The 13368-nt window shown below is 48.1% G+C and overlaps 1 protein-coding gene across 4 annotated transcripts in view; it reads left to right on the top strand.

Moving 5' to 3' along the window:
• The window catches only part of MDGA1 (MAM domain containing glycosylphosphatidylinositol anchor 1), a 160873-nt gene that overhangs the window by 114973 nt on the left and 32532 nt on the right, over positions 1 to 13368 (top strand). For 3 of the 4 annotated variants that reach the window (XM_074897020.1, XM_074897021.1, XM_074897019.1), the window contains exons 11-12: positions 6090 to 6267; positions 7332 to 7355. In XM_074897020.1, coding sequence (XP_074753121.1) covers positions 6090 to 6267; positions 7332 to 7355 — 202 coding nt within the window. Of the gene's footprint in view, positions 1 to 6089; positions 6305 to 7331; positions 7356 to 13368 lie in introns of all 4 variants that reach the window. The other variant, XM_074897022.1, reaches the window with a different exon arrangement.

Genomic DNA, 13368 nt, shown 5'->3' with positions numbered 1-13368 from the left:
GTTTTTCCATCATTGTGGAAAACACTAGAGCCTCTTGTTCAGGAGAGGTTCCAAAATTCCCTGTTCACACCTTCCTCCTGCCTCTGTTTCTCAGCATTTTTCATTCCTCTTTTCTGAAGGAATTTGCAATGATCTTATTTCTACCCATGGAACTCATCTCCTGGGCTCTTATTCTCCAGTGATGGAGAATGGATCTGGCCCTTGGATATTAATTTGCTCTCAGTCTTTGCACTGTAAAGTCTGACACACATAAATCCTTTTCCGTTTTTGTTTTTTTTTTTTAACTTTAAGAAGTCCGCAGCTTCTAAACTCTTTGAAGTTACCTCTCTGCAAGGCATCCTGTAGCTTTGGAGGTGCAGTTGGGGTGGAAATTGAAGGCAAGGCATATCTGCGGCTGTAGCAGGGTGTTTTGGATTGCAGAGCCCCATATTCATCTCAGGAGTTGTCACTCACATCATAATAAAGCTCAGCCCCTTCCAGTCCCTAGGATGGGGTGCTTGGGAGTATCTTTCCTGTCTGTCACCAGTTTAAAGCTGCAGACACTGCCAGTCCCATCATGTTGAGGTGATGGTGTGATTGTTCCTGCTCTTTGTGAATGACACTCCCTTTGGAAGGGAGCAGCTGTGTCTTAGCTGGATTTTGTTGGGATGAGTTCACGGCAGTCACAGCCACAGAGGAAAACTGATAGGAGATGGTGCCTGCAGCCCCCTAGGACAAAGGTATATAATGTGTCCAAGACTGGTGGCAAACAGAATGAACTGGTGAAAGTGGGAGGCTTTTTCATATCCTTAATGGTATTGCCTGTCAGAGGAAAAGTGCCCTTCTGCTGCTATCACCTTCTTCTGGCCCTGGACCATGCTAAACCAGGATGTCTATGCCTGATGAGAAACTGGGCAGCTTGGCTGAGACTGTGTGTTCTCCTGGGCACGAGAGACACAGATGCCCCTGCACCTCCTGCTGCCAGGTGCTGAGCTTTGAAGACCACCTTAACTGCTGGTTGCTTGGAGAGTACATCCCACCAGCTGCACAAGCAGTTGAAGATTGTTTTGTCCACATTATTGCCCCATGCTTTTTTCAAAATTTTTTGGGATACCTGTGCTTCCTGCACCACCAGGCTCCCTGCAGCTCCTGGTCCCATGCACGTCTGCTCTCCAGTGTCGTGACACTCAGAGATGAGAGAGGAGGGGTGTGGGGTCGGGGGGACTCAGCCTAACATCCCACCTGCACGTGTGCTGGAGACAGCATTTGTCTGTTGTGCTCCTCTGCAGAGCTATACAGAGGGTGAGGAAGAGCCTGTCAGAGGGAGGGATCCTGCCTGCGAGGCTGCTGTGCCACCCCAGCCTTCCTTTGTCTGCCATCGTCCTCTCCCTTTGGAGAGGCTGGTGTGGCTGGGGATGGGAGCTGGGAGCCTTCCCAGCAGCCCACGTCTGCAGTTAGCTGGTGAGGAGAGAGTGGGAGTTTGGGCCGCCACCCCCGTCTCGTTTGTGCTGCAGGAAGGAGCAGCCAGGGGAATTTGAATGAGGCTGAGAAAAAAGGGAGTGAGATTGAGCGTGTGTAGAAGGGAGGGGAAATACTGGAAAACAGAGTTAGTGCTTGTGCCCTGAACTGAGAAGTTGCTGAAGAAGCGGGACAAGTAAGGAGAGAGTGGCAGGAGCGAATAGCAATGCTGGGAAGCTGGATGCCCACAGAGGAGTTCCTTTGCTCTGATCAGCTTGTTGGGGAATCAGCATGATTTTAATGTATGTTTTTCTAGCTGGTGTTTTCAATAATTACCCGGGGCTTGGTGATGAAACAGGATATTTTTCTAATTTCTTCCTCAAACAAGAATGCACAGTTGCTTAATGTGCAGCTGTTTGTGAGACCACATGCTTGGCTACGCAGGTCACACCATGTCCCAGCACAGGTAGGTTATCTTGGTCTTGTGAACCCTTGGTGTGCTTTGTTGAGCAGGACTGCAACATTAACTATTGACAGATGTGGTTTTTTAATATCCTTTGGCTTTATTATATCTGTTAGCTGATATGTACCTGGCTTAAACATCATTCTGCCTGAAAACAACATCCTTTTTTCCTTTAATCGTCTACATAAACAGAAAACATAGATGTGGCGGTGTCATACTTCGGACCCCTCTGCTATAAGTGTCTCAGCTGGGATGGAAGCAGGGGACAGGGGTAATATGGCGTCCTGCTTTTCTCTCTGAGGCTCTTGGTGTGTGTTCCTGGACTGTAAACCAGCTCAGCTGGCCACAGAGGGACAAGCACTCTCTAAGCATCACGAGCCAGATCACATGATAAGATGGGGCACTGGGCAGACAGTACCTATCAACAGAATGTGAAGGTGAGGAATGAGAAAAGACAGACCTAGTTTGGAGGTCCTGGAGGCTTGATGACTAAGTACATATGAGCATGTGAGCGTGCTCTCCCTTGGCTGCTAATACTGCTTACAGGGAAAAGGGGCAGGTTGCACGCTCTGCATGTGAATATGTATGTCCCACACAGGGCTGATTTTGCACTTTGTAAGGTGTTTTTAGTGAACCCCTTCTGCAAGAACATTTTCCCCTCTGCAGCCTGTGTGATATTCACAGCCAGCTGGTAGAAATTGTGGGTTTGTTTGTTTTTTCCTTTCCCATCCCCTTCCTCTGATTATTGGAAATGAAAGGAGGTGAAGGCAGAGATGAGATTGTGCATTGCATTGTGCTCTTGTTCTGGCCTCACTGGCAGCATCCTGAGCCTGGTGATGAATGAGCTTGTTGCGTGAGATCCTCCACTGAGGTTTCAGCATCTCTAATAAGGTGGCCAGCATTTCACTGTCCTCTGCACCTGCCTCTGCTTTATTAACTGCACCACAGCAATATTAAGCTGGAGTACTGGGCCAGTGTGATCAGAAGGAGGCTGAGGAGGGGGTAGAGGGAAGAAGATACCAGGGCAGCATGGGAGAAGAGCATGCACAGAGCAGGAGAGCAAGAGCAGCAGTGGACAATTGAAGTGGAGGATTAAAAAAAGGATTCCTTCTGCACAGACCTGCTGCTGGCAATCAAGGAGGCAAAGGATGTTTAGGCAGGGGGAGACGGAGCCAGACCTTGTCCTTAATGCCTCTCTCTGCTGGACTGTGCTAGTGACTGCAAGCCAGCACCTGTTCTGTGTGCACAGAGCAAGCGACTGGCTAGAGCTGTCACCTTTTTCTCCCTTGCACTAATTTTATGCTCTTTAAACTGCACTGGCAGTGCATGTGGCCCTTTCTCCTGACAGCTGCAGCTAGCCCAGGGGAGACATTTGGCCCATGCTGCTTTTCACCCAGAAGAGCCAGTCTTTCCAAAGACATCCCAGACTAGTTCTGTTGGGATGCCAGGACCATAGGGACTGTAGTAAGGATGTACGGAGGGTAGCCTTGATGACAGCCGGTTGCTGTGTCTGTCCAAGTTGCAGGTTGAATACAGACAGGACACAGGCTGAGAGAAGAGTTGGGTCCAAAGTATTTGGTGAAGGGAAGAGACCTTCACAAAACTTTCTCCCTATGATCCAAGAGGAGGTACATGCCAGGCCCCAGCTGTGCCTTTCCCATTACCTAGTGATCCAGGTTTCTCCTGGGAAGCAGGACAGTTGCAACCCATGGAGGGCATATGTGCCTTTGCTAATTTCTGTTTCACAGCCAAACCTGGGTGGCAGCCAAGTATTTATTTGGTTAAACCCATGTACCCCTGAGGATAGACTCAACTGGGAGATCTAAAGCTTTGCAGTCCAGCCTGAAGGCTGACTGAAGGCTGATTTCTCAGTTTGTCCTGCATTAGGTGATGCAGGAGAGTAAGTGATTTGACATTGCTCCCAGAGGCTTTAGATACCCAAATTCCACCTAACTCCCAGCTGAGGTGGAATTTACACTGTCTGAATCTCACCCTCAGGCTTCTCTCTGACTCTCCATTTTGTTTCTCTTCTAAAGGTTACGTCTAGACAAGGGAAATGGCTCCTGACCTCCTGTTTGCTGGCTGCCTTCCCAATGCCCCATCTTATGGCAGACTGCGGGGAGGAGCTGCCACCTGCCCCCCCCCCCCCCCTCCCCAGTCAGGCACTGCTCCCCAAAAAGCCCTGTGCGAGGAGCTGTACCACTCCAGCCTCCTGTTTCTGGCTTGTGACCCCTTCTCTCCTCCCAGATACTTGGGGGGTTGGTGCTAACAATCCCAAGTGAGATTGCTGCTGCTGGGAGCCAGGTCTGCTCTTTCTTGCTTGGCAGAGTGAGGGTGCAGAGGGCTGGCAGATGGGAGGGCTGAGCGGTAGGCATGCCAGTTGGATCAGCACCCAGCTTGCATGCATGCAGATGGGGCGTTGTTGATAGAAATGGATCCTGGCAGTATCGCGGTGCCAAGTTCATGCTTTTTTCCCAGAGGCACTGCCCTGGTCCTGCCCGCTGGGACTGCTCCCAGGTGCTTGCCTCACAGGAAGGCACTGAGCTGGGAGAAGGCACCAGAGCAGTTCCCAGCCCCCTGTACCCATCTTGCCTGGAGGAAGAGGAGTGTGCAGAAAGCAGTTCCTCAAGCAACTTCCACCCTGATCTGTTTTGGTACAAAGGTCTCTTTTAGGTACAATCTGTAAGGCAGGTACAAAGCTGTTGATCACTGTGAGAACCACATGCAGCCATGGGTTCCGGGGACCAGTCCCTTCCCTGACACACTGTTGTGGCAGGATCTGGTCCAGCCTTGCCCCTTCGCTTGGAGCACCATCCAAACTGTGGGCAGATAACTCAAGTGACGAGGTGGATCGTTGGGTCCTGGCCATGTTGGAAATGAACAGGGCTCTGGCATGGGAAGCTCTCCTTTGGCAGCCTTTGCTTCTGAGTTTGAACCTACAAGTATGTATGTTAGGGCTGGAGGCAGGCAGGGGAGGGCTTTCATGTGCTTGTTTTTAGTAAGTGCCACATCTGCATTGCTCCCCTGCCCTGCCTTGCTGATGGCCTTTGCTCCTGCCATGCCCTCACTCCATCTTCTTGCCCCACACTCTCCACACTGACAGAATTGCTGTAAACCTTCCTCTCTGCATCTCCGTTCCAGTAATCCTGTAACTTCAGAGTTAATGATGAACACTGAGCCTGCCTATCAGGAGAATTGCCTTTGCAGTGAAACCTGTCAGTCTAGAGGATTTATCAGAGGCAGAGGAAGGCTTAGCATGTGGGACAGTGAACACTGGGCCATGGAAAGCCCTGCCAAAGGTCTTTTTACCAGGACCAGAATCCCCAGTAACATATCTTCCCACAAGAATCCAGGCACTGCACAGCAACAGACAGGAAATTGTCTCTTCAAAATGTGGTCCTTGTTCTTGTCCTTCCCCCGCCAAGCATGACTGTGGCAGGGAAGTTTCATTGACATGTAATTCATCATTTTTAGTGGTGGTGATTTTGACAACGATATTTTTCCCATTGTTTTCTTTAAACTTCCCTGCTGCCTTAGCAAACTGAACAATGTTCAGCTGGTATGGTTCAGGTCCTTCCTCAGCAGGCATCAGAGAAAGAGAGAGCATATGAATGACTCCAGAGGGCCACTGATTTGAACTAGACCCCTTGCTCTGGTCTGCAGAAGCAGTATGGGCTAGGATTCAAGGGTGGATCCTGTGGAAGGGTACAGAGTAAATATGGCAGTAGACAGGTCCCATCAAGGCATCAAATGAAATGCCACGAAGCCCAGGCAGCAAATGAATGAATTATGTATGCATCCGTGATTGTGAACTGAAGGGTATCTTGGTAAAATGCCACGCTGTGTGTGCACAGGACCTTAGTGCACTAATGGAGGTGAGTTGAGTTCATTCTTCCCCTCTTAGAGACATTGATTCCGATGCAGAGTTGCTCCAGGACCTGTAGTTCAAATTGTCCCCACAGTATGAGGGACCTCAAGGCCTCCCTTCAGGGAGAGCTCCGGCTTCTCATCACTGTTCTGTACCAGGGGTGAGAATTTTCAGACCAGTTCTGCATGAAGATCTCATTGATAAACCAGGTGTATGTATCTGTATAGGAAGAGGAGGACCAGAGTGTTAGATGGTGGATAGGATCCCTCAGGTTTCCAGTTTCAGGATTTTTGTAACACTGTGGGTTCTTTTTCTATGCAGCTGGCTCAGAGAAACACCATCCAAACCTTCATTCCTGTGCAGAAAATGGAGAAGGGCCTGTTGCTGGAGCACATCTTGCCCAACCTGAAAGTGCCTCAGAGCTATGAAGTTCGCTTGACGCCCATCACCAGCTTTGGGGCTGGAGATATGGCTGCCCGCATCATCCGGTACATGGAACGTAGGTGTCTCCTCCTCGGTCCTGGCTACGAGAGCAGGTCCGAGCCTCAGGCCTAGGGACATGGGCATGTGTAGATGTTGTCTTCTGTGACCCTTGAGTGGATCTCTCTGTTCTAGGAGTTTTGGTGGCATGGTGGTATCACATTTGGCCATACTTTGACTGTTGCCATTAATGCAGAGCATTAGATAGAGGCCTCTGAGGGCCAGTATCCACTCATTCTTCACTCAGCTGCTCTGACTTGCACCCTCCACTCTGTGGGCAGAGAGCCCCAAAACCCCAGTTCCCGATCAGGCCATGCTGCAGCTTCCCCTGGTACAGTGGTATATTATAGTGGACAGCCACTGGACACTGCGTATTAGCCAAACGCCCATAAAAGTAAGAGGATTTCAGGAAGCTTCATTTATTTCCAAAGCTGAATGCACAGTTCCTTTCCGAATTAGTCACTAGTAGACCTGTAGCTCTGTCCAGTACTCTGAATCCCAGATCATCCCATTGATATACATTGACCATGCTTCTCTCCCCAGCATCTTAGCAGCTCACAACTCCCTCCATTCCCACAACCCTATGATTTCTTTACTCCCCTCAGGAGTTTGGACCCTGTATTTCAGCAGAAAGTACAGATACCCTCCTTCTATGTTTGCATGACTTCACACTCTTGATGCGTGGGGTGAGAGTGTGTCTGGTATCCCCAACATACCCATTGTCTCAAACTTCTACAGTGTCCCAAACTGTTTTGATGTCCCTCTTAGATATCAAGCGTTGCTATCTAAGTGGGTGCTATCCCAGTGGATGCTTCAGAAAGAAACTGCTAGAATTGTCAGAAGGGTTCCCCGGATCACCCCTTAAGTGGGGTTTTGTTAAGGTCTGTTTCTGCTTGGATCAGAGAGTCAGCATCTTGTTGCATTACCGAGGCAGCCACCGAGCCCTGCTGTTTCATAGGGATGCTGCTGGAAGATTACGGCATCTATGACCTTTCTTGATGCATTTGTTTTATTTGCAGACTTTGATTGTGATTTGCAATTTGTGGGAGTTGTTCTGACTTGTTTTTCTGTTTCCTCTTCTAGCAATCAACTATCCCAACCCAACAGGTAAGCAACAAGATCTTTGTATTTATTATGTTTTGAATGTAATGCACGTTAGTCAAGTGCTTCAGCAGATCAGGCAAGCCAAGGAGCTGGAATAGACAGCTGACTTTGTCAAATATTTTCCCCAAAAAGAGGATGAAATTGCATACCCTAATGTTTCCATGTTTCCAGTAAGTAATGCCATTTGTTGTACCTCAAGTTATTGCCAGGAGGTATACACCAGAGATAAGCCTCCCACTCATACTTGATATCTCCGTGGCTGGATAGGGTGTGATCTTGAACCCACCTTTGCCCTAACATTAGCAATCTGCATCCAGTAGGCATGTTCCCCAGAATATCTGTGTTTAAGGAGTGTAATATCATCCTCTTCTGACCAGGAAAGGTACCGCTTGACATCTCTGCAGGCTGGTATGGAGCAGTCTCCAGCTCAGATCTGGTTCCTCTTGCACACTCCTCAAGCATAGTCCCTTTCTTCTTGCCCTCCAGTGTCATCACTGTTTACTTGGTTATTTACAGAATCACAGAGTCACAGAATCATTCAGGTTGAAAAAGACCCTTGGGATCATGGAGTCCAACCATCAGCCCTACTCTACAAAGTTCTCCCATACACCATATCCCCCAGCACTTCATCTAAATGACCCTTAAACACATCCAGGGATGGTGACTCCACCACCTCCCTGGGCAGCCCATTCCACTGTCTGACCGCTCTTTCTGTGAAAATTTTTTTCCTAATGCCTGTCTGAACCTCCCCTGTTGGGAGTTGAAAGCTATTCCCCCTTGTTCTGTCACTAATCACCTGTGAGAAGAGACCAGCACCAACCTCTCTACAATGTCCTTTCAGGTAGTTGTAAGAGAAGTCTCCCCTCAGCCTTCTCTTCCTCAAACTGAACAGTCCCAGCTCCTTCAATCGCTCCTCATAGGAGCCTGTTCTCCAGGCCCTTCGCCAGCTTCGTTGCCCTCCTCACAATTTGTTACCTTCTGGTCATTCCTGCCAAGTTGCAGGCCCATCTTTACTGAGCACCCAGAGTTCCCATTGATTTCAAGAGCAAAATACAGAACATCTCAGAATGATGGTCTTTAACAAGAATATGATGGTGCCCATTGAGCATAAAAGATTTCTAGCATGCTGTAAGTAGTGGTGGAATGATCTTCAGGGGATGAAGCAAAGTCCCTTTGCTTCATTTGTTGGATGTAAGCCCAGGCAAAGCCCAGGCAGAGTTGGGCAGACCATTTACTGATGGTCCATGGGGGAGCAGGTGGTTCCATGTATCTGTTTCTTTCTACCTGTTCCAGCTGCTGAGTCAGCATTGTCTTTTTATATTTACTCTGTGTCTGTGTAAACAAGTGCTACTGCTGCACTGCAGGATAGCAGTGGGAGCAAGAAGCCAGGATTATGCAATGGCAGCCAGGAATCAGCGCATGGGGTTATCTTGTTAAGGCAGCCACGAGGCATTCACTCTTGGAAGTTTATACTCTGAGGGTGGTTTAATGCCTGAGAGCAGGAGCTTCTTGTAGAGTCAGAGGGATTTTGTGGCTCTAATTCCTGATTCCCTTTGCTTTGCTTTTCTACACTTTCTGATCCTCTTTAAATATTCTCCATAGAAGACTCACTGGGAAACACCGAGTGTATTGCCAGGGTCTCACTCCAGAATGTCTACCTCAGTACTCACTGGAGGAAGCAAGCATCCCAGCCTGCAGGTGAAGTGACAAATCTGGCCTTTTGCTACTTGCTTTTACACTACTCAAATCACTAGTAAATCCAGAGCAACTCCGGTCCAAAGACCCCCTCTTGGGGTCTTTGTAAACTGAGCCTTCAGACTGCTCACCTGGGATTGCTTTGGTAGCTTGATTGAGACCAGAACAATGCATGAAATTTGCCTGTGGTGGAAGATAGCTTAGCCACTCTTGTATTTTCATGCAGTAAACCCAACACTTAGGGTTTCTCCATGATACAAATTACCCAGCTTGTGGTGGCCATTGGGACCTCTGGGCCAGTCATCAGGGTCTTGCCCATGAGTTCACACCTTGAGATTGACTGCCTAAAGTTGCACCCGCTGCACTTGTTTTCAGAGATGCCCCTTCCTTTCAGACCTGCTGCCACTGAAATATGAGCCCAAAGGTTCTTAGCTCTGTCTCTGGGCCACAGCTCAGTTCCCAAACTCTCATCCTAGTCAGGAAATCCCTGCTATTACCTTTTATTTTCCCACTTCCCCTGCTACCACCACCCCCAAGGGGAAAGGGTTGGGACAGGATTGTAAAGGTATCCTCACGCTAGGCTGCCCAGCCAAATTCTGGGAGCAAACATTGAGAGCTTTCAAGTGAAAGGCAAAGATTAGATGATTAATGCCTCTGGCAGCCTGATCCAAGGGCATGCACAATGGTGATTAATTTACAAACTCTCGGAGTCACTTAATACAATTATTTCTTCATGCAGTTTCTCTCTCAGCCTAATAAGATGTTAATGACATTGGGGCAGGCATGCATGTGGCATGGTTACAGAGCCAGGTACTGGGTTTATAAAGCAAAATCAAAGTAAAAGCAGAGGAAGTGAACAAAAGACATTGAGGATTTTAAATATTTAGAGGTTAGCAGTAAGACTGACCATAGCTCTTAAAAATCAGTTAATCTGGTTCTAAAAAACAGAATTCATCTTTAAAAAAACTGTATTGGAATTATCTTAATTCTAAGGTATCACCTTAAAGATCTCTTAGAATAACTGATCATTTTAATGTCATGACTGAATTCCAGGGCTGGGGAATCTGCTCTGTCCTTCTTAGGTCTCCCCTGCAATTTCACTTGGACATAGCCTTCACTTTCTAACCCAAATCCTGCAGTGCTGTCCTGCAAGTTATTCCAGCTCATCAGCAGTGGATGGTTTGCTTTCCCTGGTTCTAGCAAATGTAGGCTTGCAACCTTGGTGATTAAGAAGCATATGGGGTTGCTGGGTTTTTTTCTCTTGGCCAGTGTGTCTTGCCCTTCCAGAGCAGCAACACTAGTTCTCATGTATCTGCAGTCTGGCTGTGTGTGGTGCAAAAATGTTTTGGGATCATGGACAAGGTACAGTGGGTGGTGATCAGTACCAGATGCTGCTTGTTGTAGATTACCCTGGGTCATTGATTACTGTCTAGTGCTTGTGTGTCTTCTCTCTGATAACGCCTCATCGTCCAGAGGAATCTGAGCTTGTGCTGGTGTGAACATGTAGGCATGAGATGTGAGCCTGGTGATTAGAGTTGGATTCCTCAAAACTGTACCCATTCCTCAGGAATATGTGTAATACAGATGTTTTAAAAGGTGACTGCCACCAATTCCTTGTATCATGATGGCAAATAGATTGTCTGAGCCATATTATCCCCTTGTTGCAGATGGAGATATTAAAGCAGATGGCAATCCAGTATGACCCAACCAGTTACAGTATTGTGAAGCTTTCTTCCGTTACTGGTTATAAACGCTTTAGAAACTTACTGTGGAAATAAAAGGCTGTTAAATGCCGTTTCTTGGATCCTGACGTACTTTGAGGTCACAATACAGTTTTCATGATCTTCATCTTCTAGATGGGGAAACTGATCTCCAGAGAGAAGATGGTAGCCTGTAGGTCACGCAGCAGGTCTGCAACAGAGCTGAGGCTTGGAGCGTGGTCCCTTATGCTCCAAGTCAGTTTCAGTCATCAGACCACAGCTAAATGATTAAGGCAATTTTATTCAAGTGCGTTCCATCTGCTGTTCACCCATAGTTTGCAGATAGAATAGGATTATTATTTTTTGCATTCATCTGGCAGCCAGAATTTCAGGACCAGGGATGGCTTCCCCCTAAGGACTTGAAATTAAAACCTCCATTATGTTTCTCAAGAAGGCAAAGCAACAAGAAATGCTAATAGCTACTGCAAAGGCTCTCTCTCTCCTGAGACTTCAGGGAGGTGTCTGTAACCAGGAGCAAACACCTCTGTACTTTGAGCTGCTGCCACTGCAAAGCCTGCCAAGGAAATCTGTTTGGTGAAGACAGTGCTAACTCCAGCCTTTGAGGAACCAGCTCCCCTGCCACCTCCACCTTGCCTCTAACAATCCAGAGAACAACTTTGGTGTTCAATATTTAAATCCACTGTTTAACTTTTAAACAGGAAGCTCCTTTGCGCTGCAGTGCTGAGCCAGGATCCCTGGCAGATGGTATGAGTCTGCAAGAAGGTTTGCTTCACACAGCCGAGGTCAACAGTTAGACCACCACTCTGTCCTCTGAGACACAGCAGGTCATTTTAAGGTTTTATTTTCAACTGGATCTGCCAGGTTTCTCCTGGTGAGTCTTGCTGAGAACCATCCAGAGGTGATGTGCTGGCAGTGTCCCAAACCACACCAAATGTCTCCTAGTTATTCTGGGCACCTCCACTTCTAGCTTGGAGAAACACCGGAGCTTTGCCTTCCTGTGGCTTGTTTTAAACCAAAGGACCAGGAGTCAGAGCACTTGAGTTCTGTTTCCAGCTTTAGCACTGCCTGCTGTGACCTAAAACATGTCTCTCTATACTTTTATGCATCTGTTTCCCCACATGTAATGCAGGACATATATAGAAAGAGGCATTGCTACCTCATAGAGATGTTAAAAACCATTGTTCATTAGTTGTTGCAAAGTGCCTTGAGATCCCAAGCTAAGCAGAGGCAATGTGCTGTAGTTACAAACTCCCACACAGCAAATGTTGCCCATAAGTTTGATCATGTTGTGGTATCTGTGGTGCATAGGACCCTTCTCTGTTTTATGCCCTCTGCTAGAATTGTTGTCTTCTGGAAGTAGCTGCAAGTGAGAGAAGATGGAGTCAGGGCACTGTTTTGGCATTAAAAGAGCTGTCTTCAAGCTTTTGAGTCTTCTTCACTGAGCAGTCTCATCCCACGGGTGTGTATGGTTTCTTAAAAATGAGGCACAATAGTCCATCAACTGTCATGACCAGGCCTTGGCACAAAGCTGGGAATACTGTCCTCAGTCGTCTTGTCTTGCACAGCTCTCTCTGATCTCCATCTGATCTTGGCCTTTCTCCTTAATCTGCCTCTTCTTTGGTTTTTGTGCCTCGTCCTTTGTGGGTTTGCTTCCCTCCCAATCAGTTGCCTGGCTGGCCTCTGTGTTACAGCTTTCAGCTCTGCTTTCCACCTGATATTTCCTGTTAAGGGAATTTTGTGCTGGTGAAAGATGTCACCTTGTTCCTCTGAAGGAGGTCCACGTGCTCACTATCCCAGTCCCTTTGATTGCAAAAGGACAGTCCCAGTGGATCCTGCTGTGTAGGATAATACCATTGTAAGAGAAACTTGTCTTCTAACTACAGCTGGCAACCAGTGAGCTAGAGCCACGCAAATGTTTGTCTTCAGTCTTACAGAGAGAAGCCAGGGGTGTTAGACCAACCCAGCAATATCAGAAAGCTTGTGGGCTCCAGCTCCTCCTCTGAGGACCAGTGGGTCTCTGGTACAGCCGTGAACTCTCTTCTCTCAGCCACGAGGGCTGTGGAAGGGCCCTTAGAAGCTGCTTTCTCACCCTTTTTCCCCTCCATCTCCTTGTGCTGGCTATAAAAGAGCCCCCCCCCTCCCCCCCCCCCCCCCCATCCCACATAGCTGCCCTGACTCAGACCACACAGGCATCTGCCCCGTTGTCCACTCCCCACTTGTCCTCCACCTTCAGCTCGAGCTGCCGTGTGGCCCCCTGTGCTCAGCACTGTGGAACAGTGGCTAATTTGGATTAGGATGCTAATTAGAAATGAGCGGATTGAACAAAAAGCACTTAGCTAGGGATAATCAGCAGTTAAGTGGCCAGCCCAGCTGAGCTCCAGATGGCTGAGCTCAGCTCTCAGGAGGAGTGTTTTCCACTGAGCTTACAGAACACCCAGCTTCACTGGTCTGTGAACCAAGCCCTTGGCTTCCAGCACAGTGCCCAGCCTGTGGTGGCAAAGACCTTTTTGTGGGCCACAGCAAGAGGCTAGCTCCTCTTAGCTTACTGCTTTGGTGAGATGCTGGAGAGAAACAGGCAAGAAGGCGGAACCCATTTCCCT

The sequence above is a fragment of the Athene noctua genome, chromosome 1 (genome assembly GCF_965140245.1).
Source record: "Athene noctua chromosome 1, bAthNoc1.hap1.1, whole genome shotgun sequence".
NCBI classification, from domain to species: Eukaryota; Metazoa; Chordata; class Aves; order Strigiformes; family Strigidae; genus Athene; species Athene noctua.
The sequence above is the reverse complement of the archived record's forward strand: the minus strand, read 5'-3'. Positions and strand labels throughout refer to the sequence as shown.